This window comes from Meriones unguiculatus, chromosome 8, assembly GCF_030254825.1.
Source record: "Meriones unguiculatus strain TT.TT164.6M chromosome 8, Bangor_MerUng_6.1, whole genome shotgun sequence".
NCBI lineage: Eukaryota > Metazoa > Chordata > Mammalia > Rodentia > Muridae > Meriones > Meriones unguiculatus.
In genome coordinates, this window is record NC_083356.1 from 17788888 (window position 1) to 17816626 (window position 27739).

The 27739-nt window shown below is 52.2% G+C and overlaps 2 protein-coding genes across 5 annotated transcripts in view; both read right to left on the minus strand.

The window, feature by feature from the left end:
* The window catches only part of Parvg (parvin gamma), a 33450-nt gene extending 23956 nt beyond the window's left edge, over window positions 1–9494 (minus strand). Inside the window, exons 1-11 of one of the 3 annotated variants that reach the window (XM_060388914.1) lie at window positions 9260–9494; window positions 7399–7476; window positions 7071–7166; window positions 6033–6097; window positions 5401–5503; window positions 4444–4584; window positions 3926–4041; window positions 2791–2846; window positions 2404–2426; window positions 732–790; window positions 494–562 (exon numbers count right to left, since the gene is read on the minus strand). In XM_060388914.1, the coding sequence (XP_060244897.1) occupies window positions 494–562; window positions 732–790; window positions 2404–2426; window positions 2791–2846; window positions 3926–4041; window positions 4444–4584; window positions 5401–5503; window positions 6033–6097; window positions 7071–7149 (711 nt within the window). In that variant the 5' untranslated portion in view covers window positions 7150–7166; window positions 7399–7476; window positions 9260–9494. Of the gene's footprint in view, window positions 1–493; window positions 563–731; window positions 791–2403; window positions 2427–2790; window positions 2847–3925; window positions 4042–4443; window positions 4585–5400; window positions 5504–6032; window positions 6098–7070; window positions 7167–7398; window positions 7477–8052; window positions 8202–9259 lie in introns of those variants that run through there. The other 2 variants (XM_021630841.2, XM_021630842.2) reach the window with 2 other exon arrangements.
* An 8749-nt stretch (window positions 9495–18243) lies between these two features.
* The window catches only part of Parvb (parvin beta), an 85092-nt gene continuing 75596 nt past the window's right edge, over window positions 18244–27739 (minus strand). For both annotated transcript variants that reach the window (XM_021630852.2, XM_060388915.1), the window contains exons 11-13: window positions 24606–24707; window positions 20977–21049; window positions 18244–20805 (exon numbers count right to left, since the gene is read on the minus strand). In XM_021630852.2, the coding sequence (XP_021486527.1) occupies window positions 20729–20805; window positions 20977–21049; window positions 24606–24707 (252 nt within the window). In that variant the 3' untranslated portion in view covers window positions 18244–20728. The remainder of the gene's footprint in view (window positions 20806–20976; window positions 21050–24605; window positions 24708–27739) is intronic.

Here is a 27739-nt window from a genome sequence, read left to right on the forward strand (position 1 = left end):
ATGGCTAGGGGAGGTGTTTTAGAGATGCAGGGTTCCACTTCCACCTCAGGACAACTGAGTTTGTGTCATCACGTTGGGCTAAGCCCTCAGGGCTTGAGAGGACAGAGAGATGGTGGTGCCATCCCAGCCCCTCCAACCAGTCCTGGGCACCAACAACCTAGGAAACGGACCTGTCGTGAATCTCACTGCTACACCTGAATAAACATGATCACGGGTATGGGGGGTGGTGGACCCTCGCTCTAGTGGCAGTGTGCCCTAGAGAGTCCTAGGAGCCATTCTGAAAAATGATGCAGGCAGCCGTAGAGGTAGCTCAGCTTCACAGCTTCCCACAGCCCCCCTGCTGAGGTTCTCCAGGGGTTCCCTCTCTGTAAATGCTGCCTGCCAGCAGCACACCCCACTAGAGAGGTCTCTGGCTCCTCTCTTCCAGTCTCACAGTGAGTCTCTAGGGCCTAGAAACCCTCTTCCCTGCACGGGGACCCAGAAATGCCCCTACCTGGGTGTCCAGACTCTGCACAGACAGGCCCAGGCCCTCCAGCTTCTGGTTGACAAAGCTCACGATGGCCTGAGACAGAAAAGTAAGAACCTCGACACCACTCAGGGACCCTCATGCCACCTTCCAAACTGCTAGCACCCAGCACCCAGCAGGCATGGAGTGAGCTCCGTGTCCTCCCCCATCACCCCGAGACACGGGCAGGTGGGTGGGGGGAGTGGGAAGCTTTGATCTGCCCTACCTCTTTGACGGCATGCACTTTCTCCGGAGCCAGCTTAAATAATTCATCAAAGGCGTCCTCTGCAGACCAGAGTGATAAACAGCTCATTACGATACTGTTATCTTTGCTCCAAACAGAATGTTTTTGCACAAAAGTTTCTCAGAATAACCAGCCCCACGGGAGCCTCAGCTTGCTCTTCGTGTTCCTGAATGACACAGGCCTGGGTTTGGGACACACAGCTCTCTGGCTGAGCGTGGGAGGGGCTTCCCCCTCTGTACTCTCAGTGTCCTCATCCCAAACACCTGGTGGATGATGCCTGCTAGGCTGGGTCGTTTTAGAGATCAAAGGGAATGACGATGGACAGGCATCTCAGAGACTGAAGTGGGATAAGGAGGTGGGTAGATAGAGGGATGGATGGTCGGGTAGATACAGATCTGACTGGCTTGTTTATAGATGGATAAATGAGTAAGTGGTTGGGTCTATGTGTGTGCATGTATGAATGATGATATGTTCATATATATATATATATCATATATGAATGATGGATGTGTGAGTGGGATGGATGGGTATATGTATATTTATGAATGGATGGATGGATAACTGGTTGGGTAGGCATATAACTGGGTCGATGGATCAATGGTTGGATAGCTAAATAGCCAGATGGATGGATGTCTAGCTAGATGAATGGATAGGTAGCTAGATAGGTGGATAGATGGTTAAGTAGATACACAGCTGGGTGGATGGGTGGCTGAATGGATATATAAATGGGTGGATGATTATATAGGTATATAGATGGATGGATAGATCACAGAAAGATAAGTGGGTGGGCAGATAAATGGATAATTGGAAAAAAGGGTTATGAATGACTAAGTGGGTGCATAGTTGACTCAACCAGCTGACTGAGGAACAGGAAAATGACAGGGGTGACAGCTGGGCAGTGCACCCACTGGAGAACTGCTCGTCACGTTAGCAGTAGCCATGTGCTTGCCCACATACCACCGAGAGTGCTCCGTGTGCTGTGCACACCCACAGATTGCCTTCTTTAGCCCTCACCTCCAGCTTAGAGAGCGGCTTCCAGGTTGAGGGAACTGAGGCAGAGACGGGTTAAGGCACCTCCCCAAGCCTACATGGTTAAGGAGTGAGAGAGCGGCATTCATCATCAACGTCATGTTGCCCTCGCTGCGTGGACTGTGGGTCTGTCCCCAAAGGAACAGAACTAAGTACCCAATGAGTTATCCATCCATTCATAAATACACATATATCCACCTGTCACAGACACACATGTTCATCATTCACACATACACACACATATCCATCCATCATTCATTATCTATGTCCATGTACATACACACAGCCATTTATCCATTTATCCATGGATACACAAACCAGTCAGATATACATCTTCCCAATCATCCATCCCTGCACCCCTTCTCCCACTGCAGTCACTGTGATGCGTGCCTGTCACTCACTTGGATCTCTAAAATGACCCAGCTTAGCAGGCGTCATTCACCAGGTGTTTGAGATGAGGAAATAGTACTAGGCAGCAAAAGGCCAGGCACACAGAAGAAATAACAAATTCATGAATAGATCCTGCCAGGCAGAGTAACAGACTACAGTTAACCCCCCCACACACACACAGTTGCTTCAAACCCATCATCAGGGAAAGGTTTCCTTCAGTTATGAAATTACTCACGTGAAGGCTGCTCCTTGTGTGAGCTAGAAGGGAAATTGCGGGAGACAGAAAAGCAATCAAAGAGTTAGCAAAAAGTCTGCGGCCCTCTCATCACCTAATGTAACAAGCTTGCTGCCAGCAGGCAGCAAGGAGATGGGCTTATTTTCCTGGGCAATCAAGGCAGGGGAGGCGCAGTGACCCTGCGTGAGGAAAGCAAAGGCTGATAGGCAGGCAGCCTCGCCCTGCGTGCACACACCTCAGAAAACTTAGACGCTGTGTGGCTGAGGCTGTCAGGGCTGGGGGTCCCTGCGGCCTGCTGCAGGCTGAGAGACAGCTGGCACAATGAGGACTTTGCTGGCTCAGCACCCCCTGCGCCTCCTACCCAGCCAAGGCCCGGCCCATACTCACTTATACTCTGTGAGCTGCTCCACCAGCTTGTCTGACTTCAGGCCTGTCTTGGTACTCTACAACAGGGAAAGGGGAAGAAATGGTGTGACCCCAGAGACAGGCAAAACCAAGCCCACAGGGCAGAGCAGAGTTAAAGGACCCAGTACACTCCACTTTGTCCCAGCTCAGGATTCTTCTGTGGGCCAGCTTCATTGTTCACGTTCCCTGTGGTCACTGAACCCGTGAGGATAGCACTATGGATGCCTCATTCCTAAGACCTCTTAGAGTCCTGTGTGTGTGTGTCTGTGTGTGTATGTGTGTCTGTGTATGTGTGTTCCTTCTCCTTGCCCTACAGAATCAGCTGTGTCTAGGTGGGCCTGGTCAAACCCATTCTCACCTTTTCCAAGCCTTTGCTGCAAGTTCACTACTGAGCAGTTTCATGGCTTCCTCAAACTCATATAAATCAGAGTTAAGGCTGACAAGATAGCTCAGCAGGTAAAGGTTGTCTGCTGCCAAGCGTGACAACCTGAGTTCAATCCCTGAGAGCCTCATGGTAAAGAGAATTGACTCCTGAAACTTGTCCACGGCTGTCATAAGCCCCGTATGACCTGTGTGTACTCCCACACATGCGTGTGCACACGTATATAAATGGGAAAAAAAATCAAAGGTAACCACACATTTTCAAGTTCATTTGAACCAACACATATTCATTTACACACACACACACACACACACACACACACACACACCATAGAACACAAGCTAGCAATGCCAGAGAGCAAAGGTTTCTCAGAAGAGGAGGCAGGATGTGGTCATGATGGGTGACAGATGAAAAAGGCTTTATACTGAGGGGGGCCATGGAGAGACAGTCACCTATGACCCAGGAAATGTGGTGGCACCAGCTGCTCTCCCTATTGGAGCACCTGTCCCTGCCTCCGCCAGGGAGAGCTGACTGCTGAGCAGCACTGGCTGGCCAGGGCCCTCCTCCTACCCTTCTGGGTCTCTGCCAGCCCTGAGCCATCTCCCCACCAACTGCTGTCCTAATATAATGTCCTCATAGCCCCTGGAGTCACTCCCAGACAATGGCCCCATGCAGATGCGGTGGCATGGAGCAGGATTCTCGGATGACTGGCCCGTTCCGCCACCTAGCCGGTACCTCAACGTGAATGACTTCCACCTGGACGTTGGATGGGAGGGGCAGGTCCGGCTGGAAGCGTTTGGCCAGGGCCACCAGGAGATGTAAGGTGGCCAGTAGGTCCTTGTTGAAGATGGCTAGAGGAGAGGACAGAAAGTCAGAAAGACAGACATATACAGACACAGATACAGGTAGGGTGGTCTCTCTGTCTTTCTCTGTGTGTGTTGTGTGTGTGAGAGAGAAAGAAAGACAGAGAGAGACAGACAGACAGTATACTGAACAGTCTGGAGGATAGATGGGAAGACTATCCCATGCACATGGCACATTCATTTGTTAACAGGCAAAACAAAAAAGAGAGAGAGAGAGAGAGAGAGAGAGAGAGAGAGAGAGAGAGAGAGAGAGAATGCTGGACTGTGAGCACTTGACCAGGCTGAGGAGTGTAGTGTGTTCCTAGCCTCTGCAGCGCTGTGTCCCTGGAAGCCATAACCTTTGGCCCCCCTCTCCTCCCAGGTACCAGGCCTGGCTCATCCCCCACATACTCTCCACGCTCCACTTGGCCTGCTGCTCTTCAACCTGCAGGCTCCGGTTGATGGCCTCCAGGATGACTCCCAGCTTGCGCTTCTGGCTGGCTGAGGTCAGAGAGATTTCCTCCACTTCGAGCTTGACGGCTGACAGCTTCTCTGGTGGCAAAAGGACAGTCAAGTGTCGTGGGGACCCTCTGTGAGGATAAGCCTGGACAGAAGTATATGGATCTATGGGATATACGGTGCTGGGCCCTGGGCAACCCCGGAAGCCTCAACCAAACATACTGTTATCCAAGGAGCTCCTGTCCACATGGGAAATGGGCCAACAGGACACATGGACCATGTATGTGAGGTTACAGCCCTCTGGGCTCTCCCCTCTGGCCCACTTCACCTTGACCATTCTGCCCTGCTGGTCTTTGCACTTCTGTGGCTGTGCCATTCCCATGGGGCAGCATGGCCTGGTCATTAACACTACTCCTAGGCTACTATCCCAACCCCTGCGTTCTTGAATGCTGAGAGCTGGCTGTATCCTTCTGTGTCTAGGAGCCTCAGTCTCACCATAGCCAGGGAGAGGAATAGTAGTGAGCTGTGCAGGAAGCTGACAGTGCCTACGCCCTGAGAAGTACCCAGAAGCCTCAGCGAAGGCTGGAGGATCACTCTGGAGCCCATCTGCCAAGTTCTGTAGAACTGTGGCTTGAACAGGCTCTGAGACTATGGCTCTGGACCCCACTGCTGCCAGGATCTCTTTCCTTGCACAAGACACCTGCGGACCAGACATGGGTAAGAAAAGTCAGCCAGAGGCAGACATTTGGCCTGACTTTGGACATCACTTCTAGGCATACCCCAGGGGGTTGTGGTGGGGACTGAGGCAGGAAGCCACCTGAGGGGCCAAGGTGGGTGCACTTGGACCCCAAAGCCCCATGAGCAGCTGCTTCGGGAACACACATGGGTCAAGGCAGGGCCTCTGCTTACGGAACAGATGATGTAGAATGAGCCCATCAAACATGTCCTCCTCCAGGCTGCGGACCACAATGTGCTCTTGCAAGAGTGTGGTGTTGATCCATTCTATCAGCACCTGCCGGTCACAGAGGGACAGCTGACAAAGACAGGAGTCACCTGACCAGGCTCCCACCTCAGGCTAGAGTGACCTCTCCTACCCACCAATTCCTACCCCCTCCTCAAGGCCTGGTCAAGTAGCACACCTTCCAGAAATTTCTCCCTGGCCATGAGGAGCCTGCTCTGCACTCACAAAGACCACCCCTCTCCCCAAGAACTCTCAGACATCTGCCCTGAGGAGCTATAATTCTGGTATGTGAGGTTTCGGTACCTAGGGATTGCCATCAGTGTACCAAAAACCTAAAATGGGGGAATAGCTGTGCAACTCGGTGATGGCAGCAGCTGGCAATAGGAATTTGGTTATAACTCCTAGGCTGCCTCCAAGAGAGGGTTGTAGAAGCATGGAGGTCTCGGGAGGAAAGTAGGCGTGTATTGTTGGAACAGAGGAGTGCGGTGTCTGGTCGGGTGTGGACAGGAGTGTGATGTCCCTAAGTCGGGGGGCCCCAAGCCTGGCTCCAGAGACTTCAGGGCTCGGGATGGTGGTATACCTTCTGTAGTTCTTCAAACTTGGGGTCCCTCCGGGAAATGGGGGACAGGTATTTCTTCTTTCCTCCTGGAAAAGCAGAGGTGGGTGTGAGGAATGTGAGGACCCTGAGGGCACTTGGCAGCTGTCTCCCTGCGAGTCACCCACTGAACCGGGTCCCTGTCGGAGCCTAGCCCTATTTCTCATACTTCATCATGAGCACTTCACACTGGGCATGCACACTTAAACCCAGAGGTCACCCTTCACTCCGAAGGTCATGAAGCAGATTGATGTGTGGTATCTTCCAGAAACCCTGCCTACCTGCCTAGAGTGAAGAAACAACCCAGAGGAGTAAAAGACCTGCCAGGGGGCATCACCTGTGCTGCCAAGCGGCTCTGGTCAGGGTGTATCACTGAGGCCTCCTGTGCTCGCTTTGGCTTGGCTATTCTCTTCCCTGAGACCTTGGAAAGCAGGCTCCCAACATTTTAAATTCTTAGGACCCACAAAGCATCAGGCCCAAAGGGACTTTGTAGGCCAGCTGGTCTCAGTGAACATGAAGAAACTGAGTCAGCCCTTCCCCGAGCTCATAAAATATAACCTGTTATGTGACCCACTAGATGCTCGAGCTCCCAAAACCTTGAAGCATACTTGTCCTGATGGGACAATAAATAGAATATTTCACTCATGTGCTGGCCTGGGGTCTGCTCCTGATGACATGAGTGAGCTAGTGGATGAAGGTGGAGGGAGAGAGAAAAGGAAGGAAGGAAGGAGGGAGAAGGGAGGGAGGGAGAGATAGAAGGAGAAAGTGAGGGATAGAACGAGGGAGGGATAATCGTGTGGATGGGTGTGTGGATGAATGTGTGGATGAAGGGATGGATGTATGATTCATGGATGAGTGAGTGGATGGAAGATGAATAGAGAATAGATGGTGGGTGGATAGATGGACAGACAAAAACATGACTACATGGGCAGTCCCCAGGTAAGCCCGTCTTGTTCTAGTGAGCTGGTCACAGACTCTCTCCACCTCCTGCTCCAACAACCCTTGGCCTGCCAGGACCAGCACCTCGTGGGAGCTCCTCCTCTGTGGGCTGAGCCACCTCCTTTGGGAGCTGCAGCAGGTTGTAGATGGGCTCCGACTCCATCTTCTCCCTTGCCTTCCCTGGGAGAGATAGGAGAGTGTGTTACTGTACCCAAAGCCCAGACTCGACATGCACTCATTCTTCCAGTAGAGGATGGAGGTTGGGGCGTGACTGAGTGGACAAGACACTGAGAGCCAAGCAAGGGTGAGGAGAGGGGCCTGGTGTGGAGCCGCTTGAAGCCAAGCCTTGCAGAGATGGTACCAGGCTCTGATAATTAATCTCAGTTTTGACCTTGGCAGGATCTAGACTTACCTGGCAGGCAAGGCTCTGGGCGTGCCTAGATTACCTCGTCATAACAAGGAAAGCACCATCCCGTGGGCTGGTCCTGGGCTGAAAGAGAAAAGAGGAAGTGAGCTGAGCACCATCATTCATCTCTCTTTCTCTCCTTTCCGTTGCAGTTTGACCAGCAGCTTCCTGCTCCTGCTACATGACTTCCCCGACACGGGAGCTGTACCTTCAAAGTGTGAGCTACAGAAACCCTTCCTTCCTTCATGCTCCTCTCGTCAAGGTGTTTTACCATAGCGACAAGAAGAGTTAGTTAAGGCACAGGCTGAGGGCACAGCCTGGGTGAGGCTTGGTGAGAAAGCGGGTTTCCTGTCAGCCATGCACACGGAAGCCTGCTCTCTACCCAGGCCAGGAGCCCTGGCCCTTCCTCTGCAGCCAGAACAAAACCCTGCCCCCCCAGCCTCCACAGAGCATCAGACAAGTGTGGGAAGGGAACACTGGGTTAATCTGTATCAGGGTGTGCTTTCACCATTGGGGTGGAGTGGCCATCCATCCCTTCAGGGTCCCTGAATCCAGGGCAGGTCAAAACAGAGCACACTCCTCCAGCCACGGATGAGGTGAATGAGGTGGTAGGCCAAAGCCACCCAGGTGCATTCCCCACCCCATGCTGGCTTGACTTACAGAGGGAGACTGACCATCTGGCCTCTAGTTCTGAATGAAGCTTTCTCAGATTGGCTTGGCATCCCCACACTTGGGGTGTGGTCTCTCCGGGCCATTGCTCATGAAGCCCAGAGTACATGCTCCTTGTGAAAGACTAGCAGTCCCTCCCCAGGCCTCATGATGAGTAGTGTTAGGCCTTCCCCACACCCAGAAAGGATCAGATTCAGAAGCTAATGGACCCCTTCTGGTTCCCTAATCCACTTCTGGTTCTCCCCTCCCACTTCCCCTCTGGAAGTTTCATTTGCTGCATGGCCACCTTTGACTCCCCCCTTCCATCCTTCATTCGGCCTCCACCCCTGCCCAGTATTAAAACAAGGATCCCAGGAGTTGTGTGGAAGAAGGGGTGCCTGTGGGGCCTGAAGGCCACCCTCCTCAAACTTGCCACAGTCTGGAAACCTCAGGAAGCTTATTCTTACCCTGAAGCCAGGAGCAAGAGGACAGAGCCCCTGAGAATGAGTTTCAAGCCCCACTAACAGAAGAAGGAGGAGGAGGAGGAGGAGGAGGAGGAGGAGGAGGAGGAGGAGGAGGAGGAGAAGAAGAAGAAGAAGAAGAAGAAGAAGAAGAAGAAGAAGAAGAAGAAGAAGAAGAAGAAGAAGAAGAAGAAGAAAGTGAGAAGTGAGTTAGGCTGGGGGGTTGGGAGCCTAGGCCCCAGCCAGCTCCTGCTCCCTCAGGCTGCGTGACTATAGGCTAGCCCACTCTCTCTTTGGCCCTGATACATCTTTACAGGGAGAGCCTAGACCCTCTGTCCAGCCAAGTACTGGCCTCTGGTGAGCAGTCCCAGGCCTCTTCCCTGTCCCATACAGCAGTTCCTTTATGGTAGGGAGCTCGGCTTTCTCCCAATGCAGTGAAGCTCTGAAGGGCCCTGGTACAAAAACTGCTCATCTGGTTGCAGGGGAGATAGTCAGGGCTTTTCTGTCTGGGGGTGGAGGTGGGGGCTCACAACTCCTTGGTAGGACGAGGCGACAGCCTCAGCAATGTGGCAGGACTTGTGGTTCCCCCTTTGGCAGAGCCCCTTACTGTGAGGCCGCAGCTGAAATGAGGCTCTGGGTTTCTAGTCCAGGGGCTTCTGTGCCTTCCTCTGTGAGTTCCAGCACCCAGGGCCATGTGAACAGGTTGGAAGATTCTAGTAGCTGAGGGATTCCACAGGCCAAGGGCCAGATGCACTCACCGGCTGCTTCTTCTCACACCAGGAAACGGAGCCCACTAGCTTAGAGGGCGGCCAGGTCCCCAGCAGAGACAGGTTCCGGTCTGGAGGTGGAAGGCAGGGCTTCTGCTCGCTTCCTCTGCCTGGTGGCTGCAAGGCGGCTTCCTCCTCCGAGCTGTTGGCGAGTGAGGTACCCTAAATCCACCGAAAGGCTGCCAGAGCCCCAGCCCCTGCCCTGTGCCCTAGTCCGCCAAGGCTAGAGGGCAGCTTGGGTCTCTTTCACTTCCCTCCCTGCCCCTGCCTCTCCATTTCCAAGCAATGGCTGTCTGAGGTTAGGGCCCCAGCAGCAAACTGTGAGCTCTCCACCACCTTTCTTCTCAGAGTGCCCAACCTTCCCCTTTGACTCCACCTGAGTAAGATGCCAACTGAGCTTGACTGATTGACTGATTGATTGACTGACTGACTGATTGATTGATTGATTGATTGACTGAGAGACAGTCTCACTTAGCCCAGGCTGGCCTCAAACTCACCAAACTAAGGTGGACCTTCAACTCCTGATTCTCCTACCTCCATCTCTTACATGCCTGGCATACAGGCATGGGCCACTACATCCAGCCAGTAAGTCCTAAATAAGAGCCAGTTCTACTGGTCCCAGCCTGAGTCCCCACATCCATAACCTACCTTCCACAGCTCTCCATCTTCTCCCCATACACTCCGCTGACACCTGCCTGTTGTCTGCCAGTGCCACAGGCTTTTATGCTGACGTCACACAGCTTGTGCCCATGTCTTGTAAGCACTTACTCAGCTTTTCACACAGCTCAGACCTCATTCCCGGCATGAGCTTCTGTATCTCCTTCTCTAGGAACCCTTCCACGACATCTTTGTCTTTCACAAGTGGCCTGGGCCTGCAACCATGCTGGATCAGCCAACGACAATGGCCAGCGCTTGAGAGCTGGACCCCCTCAGCCCCCCAGCAAACCAAGAGCTCTGCAGGAATGGGCCCATTTCTCCCACTTACTATTAAAAGCCAGTTCCTGGACGCATACTTAAAAAAAAAAAAAACTCTTTTATTTATATTTTTTATATCTCTTTCTCCCTACTCCACCTCAATCCCTTCCAGCATCCCAACACCAGGTAGGAAGGAGAAAGGGTTATTGGGAGAAGGAGCATAGTTCTCTTAGCTGCTTCCTGCTGGCTAGGGTCATTGGGTTCCTTGGAGCCAGTCCAATCCTTGTTTCAGGAGATCTCACTGCATCAACAGCCACAGGAGCCTCGGGTGGGGGTGGGGGTGGGGTGGGGGAGCAGCAGCCTGTTCTTTCTCAGAACTTCCACACTCTCTGGGCTCTGCCATTTAATCTTTCTCCAGAGTCCTCAGATCTGCAGCTGGCAAAGAACTCCTCTCAGAGCCCACTCGATGCAAATAGTTTGCTGCGGTGGGCCATCTGAATCAGTCCTACATCCCACACCTGGGATTAAAACAAAACCATGTTTATATCCACAACAAGTGCCTACGAAAGCACCCAGTACAGAATGGTCTCAGTGATTATACTTCGATGTTTATTACTGCTTAAAGACTGGGTTGGTCCCTTTTCTTGTTGCTGTGACAAAAATACCTGAAAGGGGCTGGATGTGTGGCTGAACTGGTAGAGTGACTGCCTAGCATGCAGGAAGCCCTGGCTTCAATCCCCAGCACCTCATAAACTGTGCTTGGCAGCTGACACGTGTAATCCAGCTCTCAGAAATTGGAGGCAGGAGGATCAGAAGTTCAAGGTCAGCCTGGGTTTCAAGAGTGCCTGAGATGCTGTCTTTCAAAAGAAAGAAAAACTGGAGAGAGCAACTTAGGGAAGGTGGGCTTTATTTAGCCTCACAGCTGAGGGTGTGCGCAGGGAAGGAATGTAACGGGAGTGTGAGGTGGCCGCTCACATAGAGTCTGCAGTCAGGAAGCAGAGAGAGATGAATGCTGGTGCTCCGCTCACTTTCACCCTTTTATTTAGTCTGTAGTCAATGGTGTCACGCCCATTCAGCGTGGGTCTTCCCTCCCCACTTAAACCCTTCTAAAACACACCTTTCCAGACACACCAGAGGTGTGCCTCCTCGAACACCTCTGCAGCCAAGTTGTCATGAGCCACCTCAGGGACCAAGCTGGCTCTCTGTAGAAGAAAGTCTTGACGGCTCGGTAGGAGTTTGCTGGTTCGAGGGTGTGGGAATGAGGTTGGAGGTGAGGGACCCACCACGCAAAGGCCTTTGGAATATCAGGAAGGCAGAGCACTGTGGCTCTGTCAGGTCCCTACTGGTCTCAGAGCTTTAATCTCCAGGGTCTAGCCCGAGATGAAGAGTTCCGTGATGACGGGTGGCAAGCTGAGTGAGCAGGAAGCTAGGCACCGTTGGTCTGTGACACATCAGTAGAGAAGTGGCCAGGGCAGGTGGGAGGCAGAGGTAGAGTGCACAGGCACACTAAACAGGGTTCCGAAGACACTGTCAAGGTGACTGTGGGCACGGTCACTCCTGGTCATCTTTATGTAATCGCTAGCAGGGAAGCAAACCTTAAGGGACTGTCACCTTGTGGAACTCAATCTGCAAAGCAGGTGTCACTCCACCACTCTGCAGGGAAAATGGAGGCTCCTGGCTCGCCGCTGCCATTCCAACACACCAAAGCAGGACCAGAGTTCATTAGGAGGTGGGCGAGCAAGCATGCTCGGGACCCGTGTTGCTGGGCGGCTCCGCAGCTCAGCCCAGAACCCAGGTTCACCATTCTGAGTGGCTTCCCTGACCCCTGCAGCGAGTGTTGTGAACACAGCCCACACACTGAAGCGTGGAAACCAGAGTAAGTTCTATGGTTTCATGAAGGAAACGCTGCACCAGATAGGGGGACCAGAAGAGATGACGCTGTACCCCAGTTTAGCAGGGGGAGGGGGCTGGAGCCCAGAGAGCAAGCAACCCATGGATGCTGAGCCCAGAAAGAGGAAGCCACTGGGGGAAGGCTGAAATAGGGACGTGCCCACTCGTGAGGACTGGCTGAGGGCACAGAAAAAGGAATGCGCCCCCCCCAACAACCGCCACACACACTTTCCTGGCAACAACTCCCACCTCAACAAAAACTGCTGGGAGCCAGGGCCAGGGAAGCCCACTGGTTCGGTCCACAGAGATCAGGACATAGAACAGGAACAGGTACAAAGAGTGGGTGAACAGAACACCCTGGAGCAGAGGTCATCAAGGCTTCCTGGTCCTGGCAGCAACTGTCCCAGGCCAACACTGCAGTGGGTGCCACTCGCTGCCAGGAGCCACCTGCAGCCTGCCCCTTGAGCCTTCCACGGTCACCGCAGACTTTCTGGGACTGAATGGGGTCCAGCCTCACTCGCAGGCTGTGTGTCTTCAGAAGCAGGCGCCTGGGATTGGTTTCTTGCTCTGGTAGGTTTAGAAGCATGAGAACCCAGTAGCCATGAGCAAAAGGAATCCTGGGAGAGTGCCACACATGTGGTGACACAATCCCCAGTGATCATTTGCAGCCAGGAGTGGTTAGTCCACAGCCTTGGCTCAATGTGTGTGAAATACCGGGAGCGGGGCTATGCCAGCATGGTGGTGGGCTTACTCTTGGCGGCACCTAGAGAGTCTGACACGTGAAAAGGACCATCCCAGGCTTTACACGCTCAGCTGAGCTCTGGTCAGCACACCAGGCAGACTTACGGTGGTGCTGAAGGTGTCCCTGTCTCGGGGCTGCAGGACAGATGCAGCCAAGAGACAGATGTAGAATCTCAACTTGTGAAATGTGGAATTGTGACACAGACTAAGGCCATACCCACTGAGTCTCCACAGGAAGGTGGGACTTGGGTACAGGAAGAGGGTCTCTGAGCAACCCAAATCCCAGGAAGGCCTTGTAACCCTGAGTCCCACCCCGGGTCTGCAAGAAAAGCCTCTGCCCTGCCTAGAAGGACCAGCAGCCATCTGAGGTGTCTACCCTACAGGGAATGCTAATTTTCTCCCTTCAGGCTCCATCACCCCACCCCCCAGGCACACATCTGCCATGGGAGCCCTTCAGTTCTGGAAGTTGGTGGGAGTTATATGGAGGCTCACTCCAATAGCCCTCCTCCTCATGGCATGGTTTTGAGTAGTCTGGGCTGGAGAGCACTGCCCTGACTGGCTCTCTCCATGTCTGCAGCCAGCTGGTAGCTGATTGTCTATAACAGCTTCAGTCCCAGGCTACCGTAAGCAGGGTTTACGGCTGTCGACTGGATGGCCCTCATCCCCAGCTGGGGAGACAGAGCCCGAAGGCTCTTCAAATCTCCTTCAGTGTCACTTCTGTTATTGTCCCTTTGGCCAAAGCAAGCCAGCCACACAGCCAGGGCAAGAGCCAGCACAGGAAGGTGTCACCCGAGGGCACGGATAGAGGGGAGGGAGGGATTACGGTAGCATTTCTACCAGTCAACACTGAAAAGAGCTTGGGTGCTGGGCTAGGATGTAGGGTCAGAGCCATGCTCAGCAGGGTCTAGCCTGGGGCCAGCAGGCTGTGGACAATTGATCCAGCACTGAAACAGATGGCCACCAACTAAGGATCTGCTCCGTCAACAGAAGAGAAAGCCAAGCTAGCTCAGCAGCCCAGGGGGCAGCTATGGTGACAGAGGGTTACACCATACCCCATCAATGACCAGCGTCCATGGAATGGGGTAAAGCATTATATATTATATATATGTGTGTGTGTATGTGGTGTGTGTGTGTGTGTGTGTATATATATATATATATAATGCTTATTATATATAATATACATATATTATATACAATATAATTATACTTATATTGCATATAATATATGGCAACAGTGGACAGTCCTGTGCTGGGCCTTGTGGGGACACCTATAGATTAGTCCAGGGGCTTGCTGCCCCATGGCTCTCTGGGGATCCACTTGTCTAGAAATCTAAAGACAACCCCTCCCAAATGAAATTGTGAGGGTTGAGCCTTTCTTCTCTCAAAGCTAATGAGGAGGCCCCATCCTTGGTGATGGGGGCTGTTTCGATGCCAAGGCCCATATATGCCATGCCTGGACCTCAGAGCTTACAAGGCTGCCCACTGGGGACAGAATGAGGACAAAAGGTGTTCAGTTGACTCTAGCAAGAGTGCTCACAGTCAGTTACCCGGCTTTTGTGAGCCAGTAGGTCCATAGAGGCTCCATGTGGGCACAGCCCACCAGGATGACAGACAGTGGGCAGTGGTAGGCAGTGCTGTCCAGTGACGTCATGACTGCCTCCTGTTGAGAACTTGCTTTCCCCTCCCCCCAGTTTGCCAGAGTCCCGGGACAGGCTAAAGCTGTGGTGTGAATGTATCCCCCACCAAAAGTTCATGTGCTGAGACTTCATCCCTAGTCACATGCTAATGGTGTTTGGAGGCGGGGCTTAAGAGAGGGAGCCAGGGGTAGATGAGGTTCTGAAGGTGGGGTTCCCAGGCTTGGTGCCGTAAGAAAAAGAGTGAGCTCAGCCAGCACTCTTACTCTGCCTCTCCATGAGATGTGCTCTGTCCTGTTTTCCCGGGAGGTCCCCAACAGATGTCAACCCTGCTGGAGAACCCACTCCTCAGCCTCCAGAACCATGAGCCGAGCATTCCTCTGAGTTCTGCAAATTACCATCTTCGATGTTTTGTCACAGCAACAGGGAATTAAGAGAGCACCCCAAGCAACCAGACACTGGGTGTTACTTTGACCCACAAAGCCAGTGAGTCAAAACGTCTCACGGTCCATGGGGAGAGATACAGCTGGGGCCAGACTCCAGCAGTTCCTGATCACGGATGTGGAGGTCCTAAGCAGGTGTGACACAGAGTGAACGTTCAGAAACTAGTCCCTCCTGTGTAGGGCCTACACGGGTCGCCCAGTGCACAGGCCACCCTTGATGGTGTTGACAATCATGACAACCTGAAGCTAGCAGAGGGGGCTTCCATGGCAGGCCTCCACGTCCCAGCTATAAGATATCGTCCAGGGCAGTACTGTCCCAGCTCTAGCCTGGGGAGGGTTGCACGGGTCATAGCAGGTGGCCCTTTACTTGTCCAAACTCCCTGTGGTCACATTCCCCAGACTGGCTACAGAGGAAGACAGGGACTCCACACAAGCCCAGAAACTCTGAACAGGAGACTTCCCTGGGGGGCCTGACAACAGACAGATGGTCACCTCAGGAGAATGGAAACATTTTCCTGAGAGATGAGGGATACAAAGGCCTGCACAGCCCACGAAGCCCTCAGCTCTGGTTCCTCCTCTGAGCTGGCTTTGAGGTCTGTTATAGTTGGAATGTAATTGGCCCCCATAGGCCCACAAGGCGTGACACTGTTAACAGATGTGGCCTTGTTGGAGTAGGTTTAGCCTTGTTGGAGGAAGTATGTCACTGTTGGGGTGGGCTTTGAGGTCTCTATATGCTCAAGCCACACATAGTCTCCCTTTGCTGCCTTCGGATCAAGATGTAGAACTCTCAGCTCCTTCTCCAGAACCATGTCTGCCTGCATGCCGCCATGCTTCCTGCCATGATGATAATGGACTAAACTACTCTACAACTGTCAGCTCACCCCAGTGAAATGTTTTCCTAATAAGAGTTGTCGTGGTCATGGTTTCTCTTCACAGCAATGAAACCCTCACGAAGACAGGCTTCTGTACGTGTATAACCACAACCTGTTGTGCCTTGTCACCCTGGTTTACCAGGAGTCATCCTTAGAGTCTCCTGATACAGAGCTCAGCTCTATCTCTGGTCATTCCACTGGCTCTGATCAATCAGGACCCCCCAAAAAAGACCTACTGAGAAGACCCAATCAGAAGGTCCCTAGAGGGTCATGTGTCATGGCTGGCCTCAAGAACTGGTCTCTAATATGTGCTATTATTTTTTTTCTTCCCCAACTTGACATAAACTAGAGGCATCTGGGAAGAGCAAATCTCAACAGAGAAAACACCTCCACCAGATTGGCTTAGGGGCAAGCGTGTGGGACATTTTCTTGATTAATAATTGATGTGGCAGGGCCCAGAGTACAGTGGACAGTGTTACAGCTGGGCAGGTGAACCTGGATTCTATAAGTGCACTGAGCAAGCCATGAAGAGCAAGCCAGTAAGCAGCACCCCTCCATGGCCTCTGCTTCAGTTCCTGCCTCCAGGTTCCTGCCCTGCATGAGTGAGTTCCTGTCCTGACTTCCTTCAGTGGAGACTATCACGTGCAATTATACACTGAAATCAACCCTTTCTTCTCCAGGTTGTTTGTTTATGGTATTTATCACAGTAATAGAAAGCAAACTAGGACATAAGCCCCAGTCCCCCAACACACACACACACACACACACACACACACACACACACACACTTTTTCCTTAGACAGGCTCTCATGTAGCTCAGGCTAGCTTTGAACTCATTGTATAGTAGAAGGTGGCCTTGAATTCCTGATTCTCCTGCCTCTACACGCCCTGGTGCCGAGATTATAGACATATGCCACCACCCCATATATTGCTGGGAATTGAGCCTAGCACTATGTAGCCTGGTTTGCTCTCGAACTCAGGACTCTACTTCTGTCTCAGCTTCCCCACAAGGGCCTGGAGTATCTAGCTGAGAACTCTACCAACTGATCTGTGGCCCCAGCTGCTGAGAGGAAAGCTTTTTGTTTGTTTTGTTTTGTTTCCTTCATCAATAGTAACAGATAAATCCTGTACAACAAAAGAAGAGGGACTGACTACCCCAGGAGCTGGCAATTTACCTCAGGGTGTCCCAGACGGAACACAATGACATTTGGGGACATGAATTCTTTGTTGTCCTGTGAGCTGTAGGGCGTCAGCAGCAAGCCACGCCTCCACAACAGGCGTGAGTAGCTCAGAGTTGTGACAACCAATCCACCTTCAGACGTTTTACAGCACATCGCCGAGGGACACAGTACTGGAGATGGCTGCTTTCTCTTCCTCAGAACTGGGAGGCTCGGGCAAATTTTCAGCAGTCATCGAAAAACAAAGCTGGACCTGCGCCCAAGAGCCCATCCAAAGCCTAAATCCTTCCCAGCCACAGTTAGTCATTTTTAGCCTTCTAAAAAGTCTCTGTGGGCACATGTTATTTCTGTTGCGAATGGCGGCACACAAACGCCACGGCAACGTGGGTAGTGGTCAGAGGGCAGCCTCGGGCGTCGCCCCTCAGCTTCTACCTTGTTGATGCGGGTGCTCTCTCTGCTGTTCCTGCTGTGTACACCAAGGGTAGCTGGCCCTTGAGTTTCCAGGGATTCTGTCTTCACGTCTCTTGCGGGAGGGCTGGGATTATGGACTCCCGATACCATATCGAGCAGATAAAGCTGCAGGTTCTGACTCAGGTCTTTTCAACTGCACAGCAAGCACCTCACCCATGGGCCATCTCCCAACCCCAGGAGATGAGGTTCTAGTTCCACAAGACAGTCTCCATTGAAGGAAGTCAGTTTGTGTAAATAGCAACGTCAACTTGCCGTCCACCCCAACTGTGCATTTTGGGGTAGAGGAAACTGCCTGAGACAAGGTCTCACTCTATAGCCCAGGCTTTCTTGGAACTATGTCACCCAGGATGGCCTTGAACTCTTGGCTTCCCAGTGAGCACCACTCTGTAGAGTGTGCCCGAGGCATGGGATTTCTTCAGAAAAGGGGGTATGAAGTGCCAGGCTGAGGTCACCATCACAGACTAGCTCTGGCTTTCTACCCCATCTACACAGAAAGCAGGGAAGCCCATCCCCCAGCCCTTCTGCTCCTCACCCCTATCTTCCTTCAGCCTGTGCCTGGTAGCATCAGAGGGAGCTAGCCTGGCAATGTGAAATGATGCAGCCCCAGCTCCAGGCAAGGAGAACAGACATGGAATATGTGAGAAGCGGCCCCACAAAGAGCCAAAAGCCGGCTGGTGCATCCGAGCTCATCACTAAAGTAAGTCAGAGCACACTGTGACACCCCAAGCTTCATCTCCCAACTGAATGCCTGGCACAGGAAGCCATGAGTTTGAGCTGTCGCAAGCACGCCGTCCCTGCTGTCTGCCAGGAGGGTCTGATCAAAGCACAGCCGGGGGTTTAGTGGTTTTTATTTAATATCCAGAAATCCAAAGGACACATTGCTTCGAACAATTAAAAAGACAATAAAGCGCTGTTTCACAGAGGGAGACCGAACTTGGTTTGGAAAAAAAAAAAAAAAAAAGAAAAGAAAAGATCCCCCTTTGTCAGGCCCACGAGGAAGCAGGGGGCCCTGGGCTCAGCTTTGCTCAACTAGGTGCAAAAGAGGAACAAGAGCTGCCTGCTGGTCTGCAGAGGTCAGCAGAGCCGGAGGGGATGGCCCAACCAGTGAAGACAGAGGGGAGCAACTCCAGCCCTGGCTCGCAGGAAGAGTGAGTATGAAGATCTGCCTGTTCCTTCCTCCTGCCCCGGTGGGGTGGGGGAGTGTGGAAAGGTTGGGGATCAGCACTGATTACCTGAGGTCATGGAGGGAGACAGCTCTCCCTTTTTCCTGTGAAGAAAGCCTGCCTTACACAGGTGGCCCTGAAGTTGACCTAGAAACCTTGGTTCTCGGTGTCTCTGTCCAAGCTGTGGTGTGAATGCCAACCCCATGGTGAAAGGAGAGAAAGGACAGCAGGAGCCCTTCACTGGCATGTGAGAACCCCACCTCCACGCTCAGCCGCTGGGGAAGCTCAGGCCTTCATGAAGTCCTTTGGCTTCACAGGTTCTTATGGGAGGCATAAGAGCCTTCTTGGATGCCAAGTGGGACATGTGCCCTTCAGATAGAGAAGCCCAGAAGGCCACGGCCCTTCCCAGACCAACCCTTTTCTTCCCTTCAGCACCACAGGTCTCTGCAAACCCTTTGCATCTAGGTCCCCTGCCCTGGGGATAGGAGACACATTTGCCCACACTACTTGTGAGCAGAGCAAGATGGACCCAGCAGTTCCCGGATGCTGCTGTGGCTCTGTGCACGTGAGGAAGGCAGCACAGAACGTTCCCGTCCCGACTATTTTGTCAGTGTGGCTCTTTAATGTCAGCGCATCCCACAGGGAGACACGGTAATGCCGTTTTAATTATCTCTTTCCCCTGCTGGGAAGCCACCTCCATCGGAGCGGCTATCCAAGCCCGTCCCTAGCTTAGCAACAGTGGGACCGAGGGAGGATATTAAACTGTTTTTCTGGAACTTCACGGTTGGCATTCAATTCAGTATCAACACCTCCCTCCACAGCCCTGGTCCGTGGCAAGGTGGGAATCAGAAAAGGAAGGCTTACTGTAGCTGCCGTGAACACTGAAGACTCGAGGAAGAGGGTAGCTGTACTGAGGGCCGGAGGTAGCAGGAGCATGAGAGGGGGTGAACCTCAGAAGTAGGGTTCCTGAGACAAGGAGCCAGCCACCCACGGCATCACCACTCCTCTCTGGAGTCAAGGGAAGTGAGTGGCGAAAGGCTCACAGGAGCAACAGCATTTTCTCTTATAGGCCATGCTGCAGGGGATGTCAGGAGAGTTCCAGGAGGGTTTTGGACACCTCATATGCCCCCACCTGCAGCTGAGACATGCTCTACAAACCTACTCCTGGCTTATCTGGGGGAGACCGAAATTTGGAGACAGGGGCCTTGCAGATGTCATGGAGTCAGCGAGGTTATACAGGGGAATGGGTTCCACTTCGAATGAAGAAGAGACTAATGCAGGAGGAGGGCTGGTATGAAGGCAGAGAGAAGTGTCCTGCCAGCACCTCTGTCTCCTACTCCCAGCCCCCAGAGCCTCCAGATGCACGCCTCTGTCTTTCTGGCTGCTGGTAGCCTGTGGTCAGGCAGCCCTGCTAATGGATTCCCAGCCCCTTGTAAAATCTCTAAAAATGTGTCCATCCCCTAACAGGGCCTCAGAGACAGAAGGTGCCGGCTCCAAGCTGGCTCAAGCCGTACATTCAGAGCCAGCAACAGACCCAGACATGCCCTGTGCAAGCTGCCTTGGGGGCCTGAGGCATTCTGGGTCCTGAGGGTTCATGTAAAACAGTCAGTTAGACCCAGAAAACCACAAGACGGATGGAGGTGGGGACCCGCGTCACGAGTCTAAAGCTTCTGAGACTCAGGAGTGAAGAACTGTGAGGATTTTACTGAGACAAGACCCTGCTTCCAAGGAGAGCCCAGCCCAGGGGATTCCTGAGGACAAGTGGGGCAGAGTCCCTGGCGCCCAGGGCTGCTGTGCTCCTGCCATTGGTAATTGCTCCACGGGTTGGGGCACAGGTGGACAGCCCACTCCAGCGGAGGGGTGGGCTGGGGCTTTTGTTCTTTTTCATCTTTTGACAGAGGCGGAGAAAAAGAGGAAGCGAAGTTTCAGACCCGAGAGGGCGTTTAAAGCACCAAGTTCTCAAAGGCCGGGGAACCACACAGGACAGGGATTTAAAACAACAGCCACACCAGGCAGAGGGCAGAGAGAAGGGGCAGCAGGCAGCCGGGACGCCTGAGGCCTCCCCAGGGAGGTGTTTCCTGGGAGAGCAGGGGCCGTGGATGGCCACTCCCACTTTTCTGGCCTAGAAATTGTTCCAGAAGGGTCAGCCGCTGTCACTCCACGTCCTTGTACTTGGTGAACAGAGTGTAAAGGACACGCAGAGTGGATTTGAGGTCCAGGTTCACCACGTCTGTGGAAAGAAACAGACAGACAGCGTTGGCCGGAGAGGACAGACGTCAGGAACTGTGGGACTGTGTGGGCAAGTGTGTAGCAGAAGTGAGGCTTCAAACCGGACACACAGGCTGCCTGGGGCCCTGAGCCCCACTCTCCCTCGCTTGGGACTGCTCTGATGGGGTGTTACCTTCAGGGCGAGCCTTGGGTTTCTTGAGGCCTCCATCCAGCATCAGTTCAAAGGCAAAGGCCACATTGTGCACCTGCCCGGGACAAGAAGCAGTAGGGTCAGTGCCAAGAAGGTCCATGGCCCCCACATCTGACCACATCCACACAGTCCTTCCTTCTATGTGGAAAAAACTGACCACTTTCGTCTGTACAAAGCCCACCAGAACACAGGACAGGGCACAGGGTACACACACACAGTTAGTCCATGGGTTGAGGCAGCAGTTCCTGTTCCTGTGTCAGGGATCTGGGTTTGATGGATGGAAGGATGGCAACTCCCAGCCTGCCTTCCTTCCCTAGGATTCATAGCCAAGGGCTCCCCCTGAGCCAGAATTTACTACTCGAGAAATGACAGATTGGGAAACTGAGGCTTGGGGAAGACAAGTCCCTTGCAAAGGCACTCACCACCTTGAACGCTCCTCTGAACAGGGCAGCTTCATGCTATCTGGTGAGTAACTAAAGAGCTGGAACAAGCTGGGCATCCCTGGAGGCTTGGTGTGTCTTTGTGGGGTACACTGTCCTTCAGGCAATTGGGGACCATATTGGGATTGAGGTTAATCTAAAGGCTGGCATTGAGGTTCCTAGTCCTGGCCCCAACTATCTGCTTGCCCTCCCCTGCCCATCCAACTGATGACTCAGTGGAGGCTTTCCGTTCTGCTAATGATGGCCGGAGAGGCTCCAAGTGGGAGCCTCTCTGCCATGTTTAAAGTCCACAAGACCAACCAAGCCATGTGCAGCCTCTGCCTTCCCTGAGCACAGGAGGATGGGCAGGTGGACAATCAATCCAGTGAGTGCACAGACGCCAGCTGGACAGGCCTTAGGGCTCCGAGTGACCAACTGTCTCTCCAGCAGTAGCACTGCCTATCACTCCACTGTGAGTGAGCCATGAATGCCAGCAATGATCTCCCTTACAGTGTCAATTATGAATTAACAGAAGGCAGGAACCCAGAGGGTCTGAGCTGTGAGGACTTGTGGCTCCCCCTGCCCCGGTGCAGGAGAGTGAACCCTGGGTTTCCTATGCACAAGGCTTGTGTTCTGCCACTGAGCTATTCCTCCAACCCTAACGTTGTTTGCTTCTGTTTTGGTTTTTGTTTTCTGAGACAGTCTCATTTAGCCCAGGCTGACCTCAAACCAAGTTTAAGAAAGATAACTTTGACCTACTCTTCCTTCATCTCAAGTGCTGGGATTACAGATGTTTATCACTGTGCCTCTTTACACGATGCCAGGGATTGAACCCAGGGCCTGAGTATGCTAGGCAAGTACTCTACCAAGCAAGCCGCACCCCAGCCTAATGCCTTTGGTTAAAGACGTAGACTTCTGCGATGCTTGAGGGACCGCCTTCTCGTACATCTCCTGCTCTGCTCGCTGAATCTCCGCCTCCTTCAGCACTCTTGAGATGCAACCAAGATGCCCAGGGCCAGAGCTAAGAACCCTCAGCTTCAGGCCACAGAACTGGTCAGAGATGCTGCCTCCTACCCCCATGCAGGGCCTGGCGTTCCCAGCCATGAGGACTGGGAGACAAATACAGAAATCAGGGTTCCTGGAGATGTGGCAGTATGTGCTGCGATGACCCTCACCACCACCACCGGGATAAAGAGGTCAGAATATATATGCAAATATGTTAGAAAGGAGCCCAGTTTTCATGACTCCCGGAGGAGAAGGCCCCAGATGCCTGCAGACACCCTGGGTCAAACACCCTGGCCTCCCATTTCCCTGGAGAGGGGGGGGTCCCTCTCAATGCTTGCTCATCACCAGAGCTGTTCTTAATCTCTAGGCCAGGCAGTGGCCAGCAAAGATGTATATCCTGGTTTCAAAGGGAGAAAGTTGAAGAGCATGGCTTCTGCCATCTGACTTTTACTGGTTAAATCCACAGTTCCTGTCAGCCTCCTTATGCATTCAAACAAAGACATGATTTCCCGGAGATAACACAGCCACACAAGGGCCTGGCTATGCAAAAACCTGTTCAGCAGACAACCTGACCTCTGGTTTCTACACTTAAAACAGCTCCATGGTCTCAGTGAACTCTGTACAGCTCCTTCCTCACTGCACTCACTCTCCCTCCATCTCCAATGTGGACGCCCACATGCCAAGACCTCTCTGATTTGTCCAATTCTATCTCTGCAGGCATGGTGGGAACGACATTTGGCCATGAGCAGACAGACTGCCTGGTGCCAGGAGCCGGCAGATTGATAAACACTGGCCCGTTCTCTGCTGTTGCCCTGGCTCCCACTGCAGTTGCCGCCGTCTGCCTCCATGCATCACGGGCCTTGCACTTTGGAAAAATAAAGTGGCAGGTGTCACGAATCCCAAGCAACCCAGACAGGCCTCTGCCAAGTCCCCATAAGTGAGGCATTAACTCTTCAGTGACAGGCCTAACTGCAGGAAGCCTGGGAAGGACAGACTGCATAGAAGCAGACACAGGGAACAGAGGTAGCATGGGTGAGCTACACTCAAGGACCAACCCAGAGGCTCCTACAGAAGGAATTTTATAGGAAACCAACCACAGAAATCCCACCACATACACATATACACTTACATTTACATGTATGCACACAAATACATACGTACACATATGTACACACACACACATATATATATATATATACACACAGGCATATAATGAGAACTTAGATACACATACATGCACACATACACACATATACACACATAGACATGCATACATATATAAATGAATACAGGTATGGTTATACACACATATATACATTCATAAACAGCAACACATACATATACATATAAATAGGCATATACATATGTACACATACATAAGTACACACACTGACATACACACAGAGAAACATACATACAGTCATGTATGCATACACATGGAGAGACATGTTAAGTACACATATACAGACATACACATACAGCATACAGATACACACACACACAAACACACACACACTCAGATGACACTAATTGCAGATAGTGTCTGGAGGACTACAGCATCCTGAATAAGCACCCTCCAACTCCTGGTCCCTAACAATACAGAAAGCATCTACTCTGCATAGCATTTGCATGTTTACACTAAGTATTATAAGCCACCAGACAGGATTTAACATCTACGGGAAAAAGTGCGTAGGCTTGATGCCAGACCCGACGTTTCATATGTGGGTCTTGAGCATCTTCAGGCTTCGGTACCCAAGGGGCCCCTGGAACCCATCCCCAGCAGATTCAGAGAGACGATTGTAAATATTTGAGAAAGAGCCCTATTGTGGCAGGAGGAAAAATAGAAGCAAATTGACGCAGCCAGGATCACCCAGCAGGAGGCACACAGACAAGCATGCTGCAGAGTCACATATGTGTCACCCCGGGACACGACATTTGGAGTCTCTCAAAGCAGGGAAGCTCAGAGGGCTGTGTGTGGCATTTGATGTGGAGGGTCATAACCAAGCAACATACATGAACCAAGGGTTTCCCACTCAGGGAGCTCTCTGGGATTGAATCCCACACGTTTGTGGCTTCAGATGCTGAAGGGTACCGAGGGTCTGCGGCTGACCAGTGCAGCAGGGGACATTCCATCTGCCTGCCCCACTGGGCATGGCTGGGGACAGTGCCGGGAGACAAGGCACTCACCTTCTGGTCAAAGCTGTCAGGGGTCAGGTAGAAGTTGTGAAGGGGGACAAAGTAGTCTTCGAGGAGGCCCAGGAGTAAAACCAGGTACACGCCATCCGCAAACTGCAGAGAAAACTCAATTACAGTCCTGGGGCATGAGCGGGGTGGGCAGACTCACCCCAGGACCCGAGCCCCACCCAGCACTCCCACACTGCCCTTCAAACTCTCGGCAGAGCTCAGGGAAAGAGTCCCGCGCCCTAGTCACCCACAGGAGGGGACCAGGGTACAGGACAATGAACCCTCCCTTTTGACACCCATGCCCCTCCTTGAGCAAGCCAGGCAGGGGCACCAGCTGCTTCTGCATTGGGAGCAATGGGTGCCTTAGTTACATAACACAAAATTTATCAACTTAACCAGCTGAAAACAATTTTAACTTTTTAAAGATTTATTTTATGTGAATGAGTGTTTTTCCTGCATGTATGTATGTATGCATGTATGTATGTATGCTTGTATGTGCACCAGGTGTAAGCCTGGTGCCCACAGAGGTCAGAAGAAAGCATTAGATACCCTGGAAGAGCAACAAGTGCTCTACTCCACTGAACCATCTCTCTAGCCCTTACATTTTTATTTATTTTTTTGTACGTATGTGTGCACACATATACCACAGCGCACATTTGGAGGACAACTTGTAGGAGGAGTCGGTGGGCGGGTCCTAGGGGTTGAACTCAGGCCATCAGGCTCGGTAGCAAATACCTTAACCTGATAACGAGCCATCTCACTGGTCCCCGTCTTCACCCCTTTTAGATGCTCCGGTGGCAAGAAGAACATTCACACTGTCATGCACCCTGTCCACCAGCCAGAATTCTGACTCCGTGGAGCACCGATTCCCTAGGAAACCCCATGCTCCTATTATTGGTGTTGTTGTTATATGTTATCTTTTGAGGCAGGGTCATGCTATGTACCCCAGGGTGGCCTCAAACTCAAAACGATTCTCTTGCCTCAGCTTTCTGGGTGCTAGAATTTGGGGCTGTATTCCCCTCAGACAGGATCTCTCACTGCACCTGAAGCTCACCATTTTCAGCTAGTCTGGCTGGCCAGTGAGCCCTACAGATCCTCTTGTCTGCTCCCTCCACAGCCCTGGGGTTACAGGGGCACATGACCACACCTGGCTTTTTACCTGGGTGCTGGGGATTTGAACTCAGGTCCTCATATTTCCACAGCGTGTGCTCTGGCCCCCTGAGCCCACTCTCCCAGCCCAAAGTTTTTTTAAACAGGTTCTCGCTCTAGCCTAGCCTGGTCTGGAATTTTCAGCCATCTTCCTGCCTCAGCCTCCCAGGTGTTGATATTAGGAATCCGTGCCATCCTCTCTACCTCCAGGGGTTTTATTCTCGGCGGAACTCACGAAAGCGGATCACGTGGTACCTGTCCTTTCACGCCCAGCCCCTGTTGGCTCTTTTCCTTGTCAAACCATTTAAATTATGGCTGTTTATACACCTTCACCGCTAAATGTAAACAGCCGGAAGCATTCCTACTGAGCAAGCAATGTTCAAATCTCCTGAATTTGACGACAGTCTTTTATTTTTAGATTTATTTTGTGCACAAGTATGGTACCTTCAAGTATGTACGTGTGTACGTATGAATGTATGTATGAGCACAATGGGCATGCTCAGTGTCCATGGGAGCCAGAAGAGGGCATTGGATCCCCCGGAACTGGAGCTAAAGATGGTTGTGAGCCGCCATGTGGGTGGCGGGATGGTCCTCTCCGGGAGCAACAGCTGCTCTTGACCACGGAGCCATCTCTCCAGCCTCCTTTAATTACATTACTCAGTGAGGTGAGTGTGCGCATGTGCTCTTGCACGCCAGGGCGCACGTGTGGAGGTCAGCGAACAACGTGTGGGAGTCAGTTCTCTCCCTGAACCTTGCAGGTTCCAGGATCAAACCCAGGTTGTCAGGCTCGGCAGCAATCGTCTTCGTTCAGAACCATTTTGCTGACCCCTGAATCTGGCTCTTTAAAACTGCACTGAAATACAAAATGTGGGGGCTGGAGAGATGGCTCAGAGGTTAAGAGCACTGCTTGCTCCTCCAGAGGTCATGAGTTCAATTCCCAGCAACCACATGGTGGCTCACAACCATCTATAATGAAATCTAGTGCCCTCTTCTGGTGTTCAGACGTACATGCAGGCAGAATTTTGTACTGTATACATAATGAAATAAGTAAATAAATCTTTAAAAACAAAAAACGAAAGGTAGTTTCCGGTGGTACTAGACAGATTTCAGCCTCGATGCACATGGCCAGCAACTGCAGTAGTAAATGGCGCACCCACAGAATACCTCCACCATTAAAGGAGACCCCACCATCAGGGCTCTTCTAAGATTCCCAAACAGGACTCCTGGAGAGGTAGGAGGGAAAGGGACAGCCGCCTTGGTGACCTGCAGCTTCTAGAGACTAGCATCTCCAAATATGTAAAGGAGAGCATGAAGAAGGGGGAGGGACCCTTTAAAAGCTCAAACCCTTTCGGCCAGGCCTCCCACTCTCCTGACGGGCCTTGGAGACTCCCACCCTACGGCGCATAAATGAACATCACAAATATCTGATTTTAAGAACCAGGAGGTTGGGGAAAATTTCCCCTAAGAAGCAAAAAGCCATAAAGTAATTTTAAGCGGGTGGCAGGGCTTCCTAGGGACCGGCCATCAAGCACAGACTTTAATAGGATGCCAGTGATAGCTCAAGCAGCCTTTGCCTGCCTTGCGCTATATGATGTCGGGGAAGAAAAAAAATGCAAAAAAATGCAGGGTCACATAAGAAATGATGGCGGGGCTTCAGCTGGAGCCAGCTTCCATGATCAGACCTTCCCAGGCCCCACAGGCGCATGCTGCCTTCATTTCTAGAGGTTAACCCCCCTCCCCCCAACAGCCAGGGCACAAATAACTGTGGAAATTATGTTAACAGTGCCAGGTAGGGTACCCAAGAGCCTGAAGCATGCTCAGCATGATGCTATGCAAGTGAGCCGGCCGCACCTCTCAGCCTCAGAAGGTTACTGTTAAAAGGGGACCGTGCCAGGCACGGAGGTGCGTGCCTATAAACCCTGGCACCTGGAAGGCTAACACAGGAGGATCACTAAAAATTTAAGGTCGGCCTGAGCTACAAAGTGGAT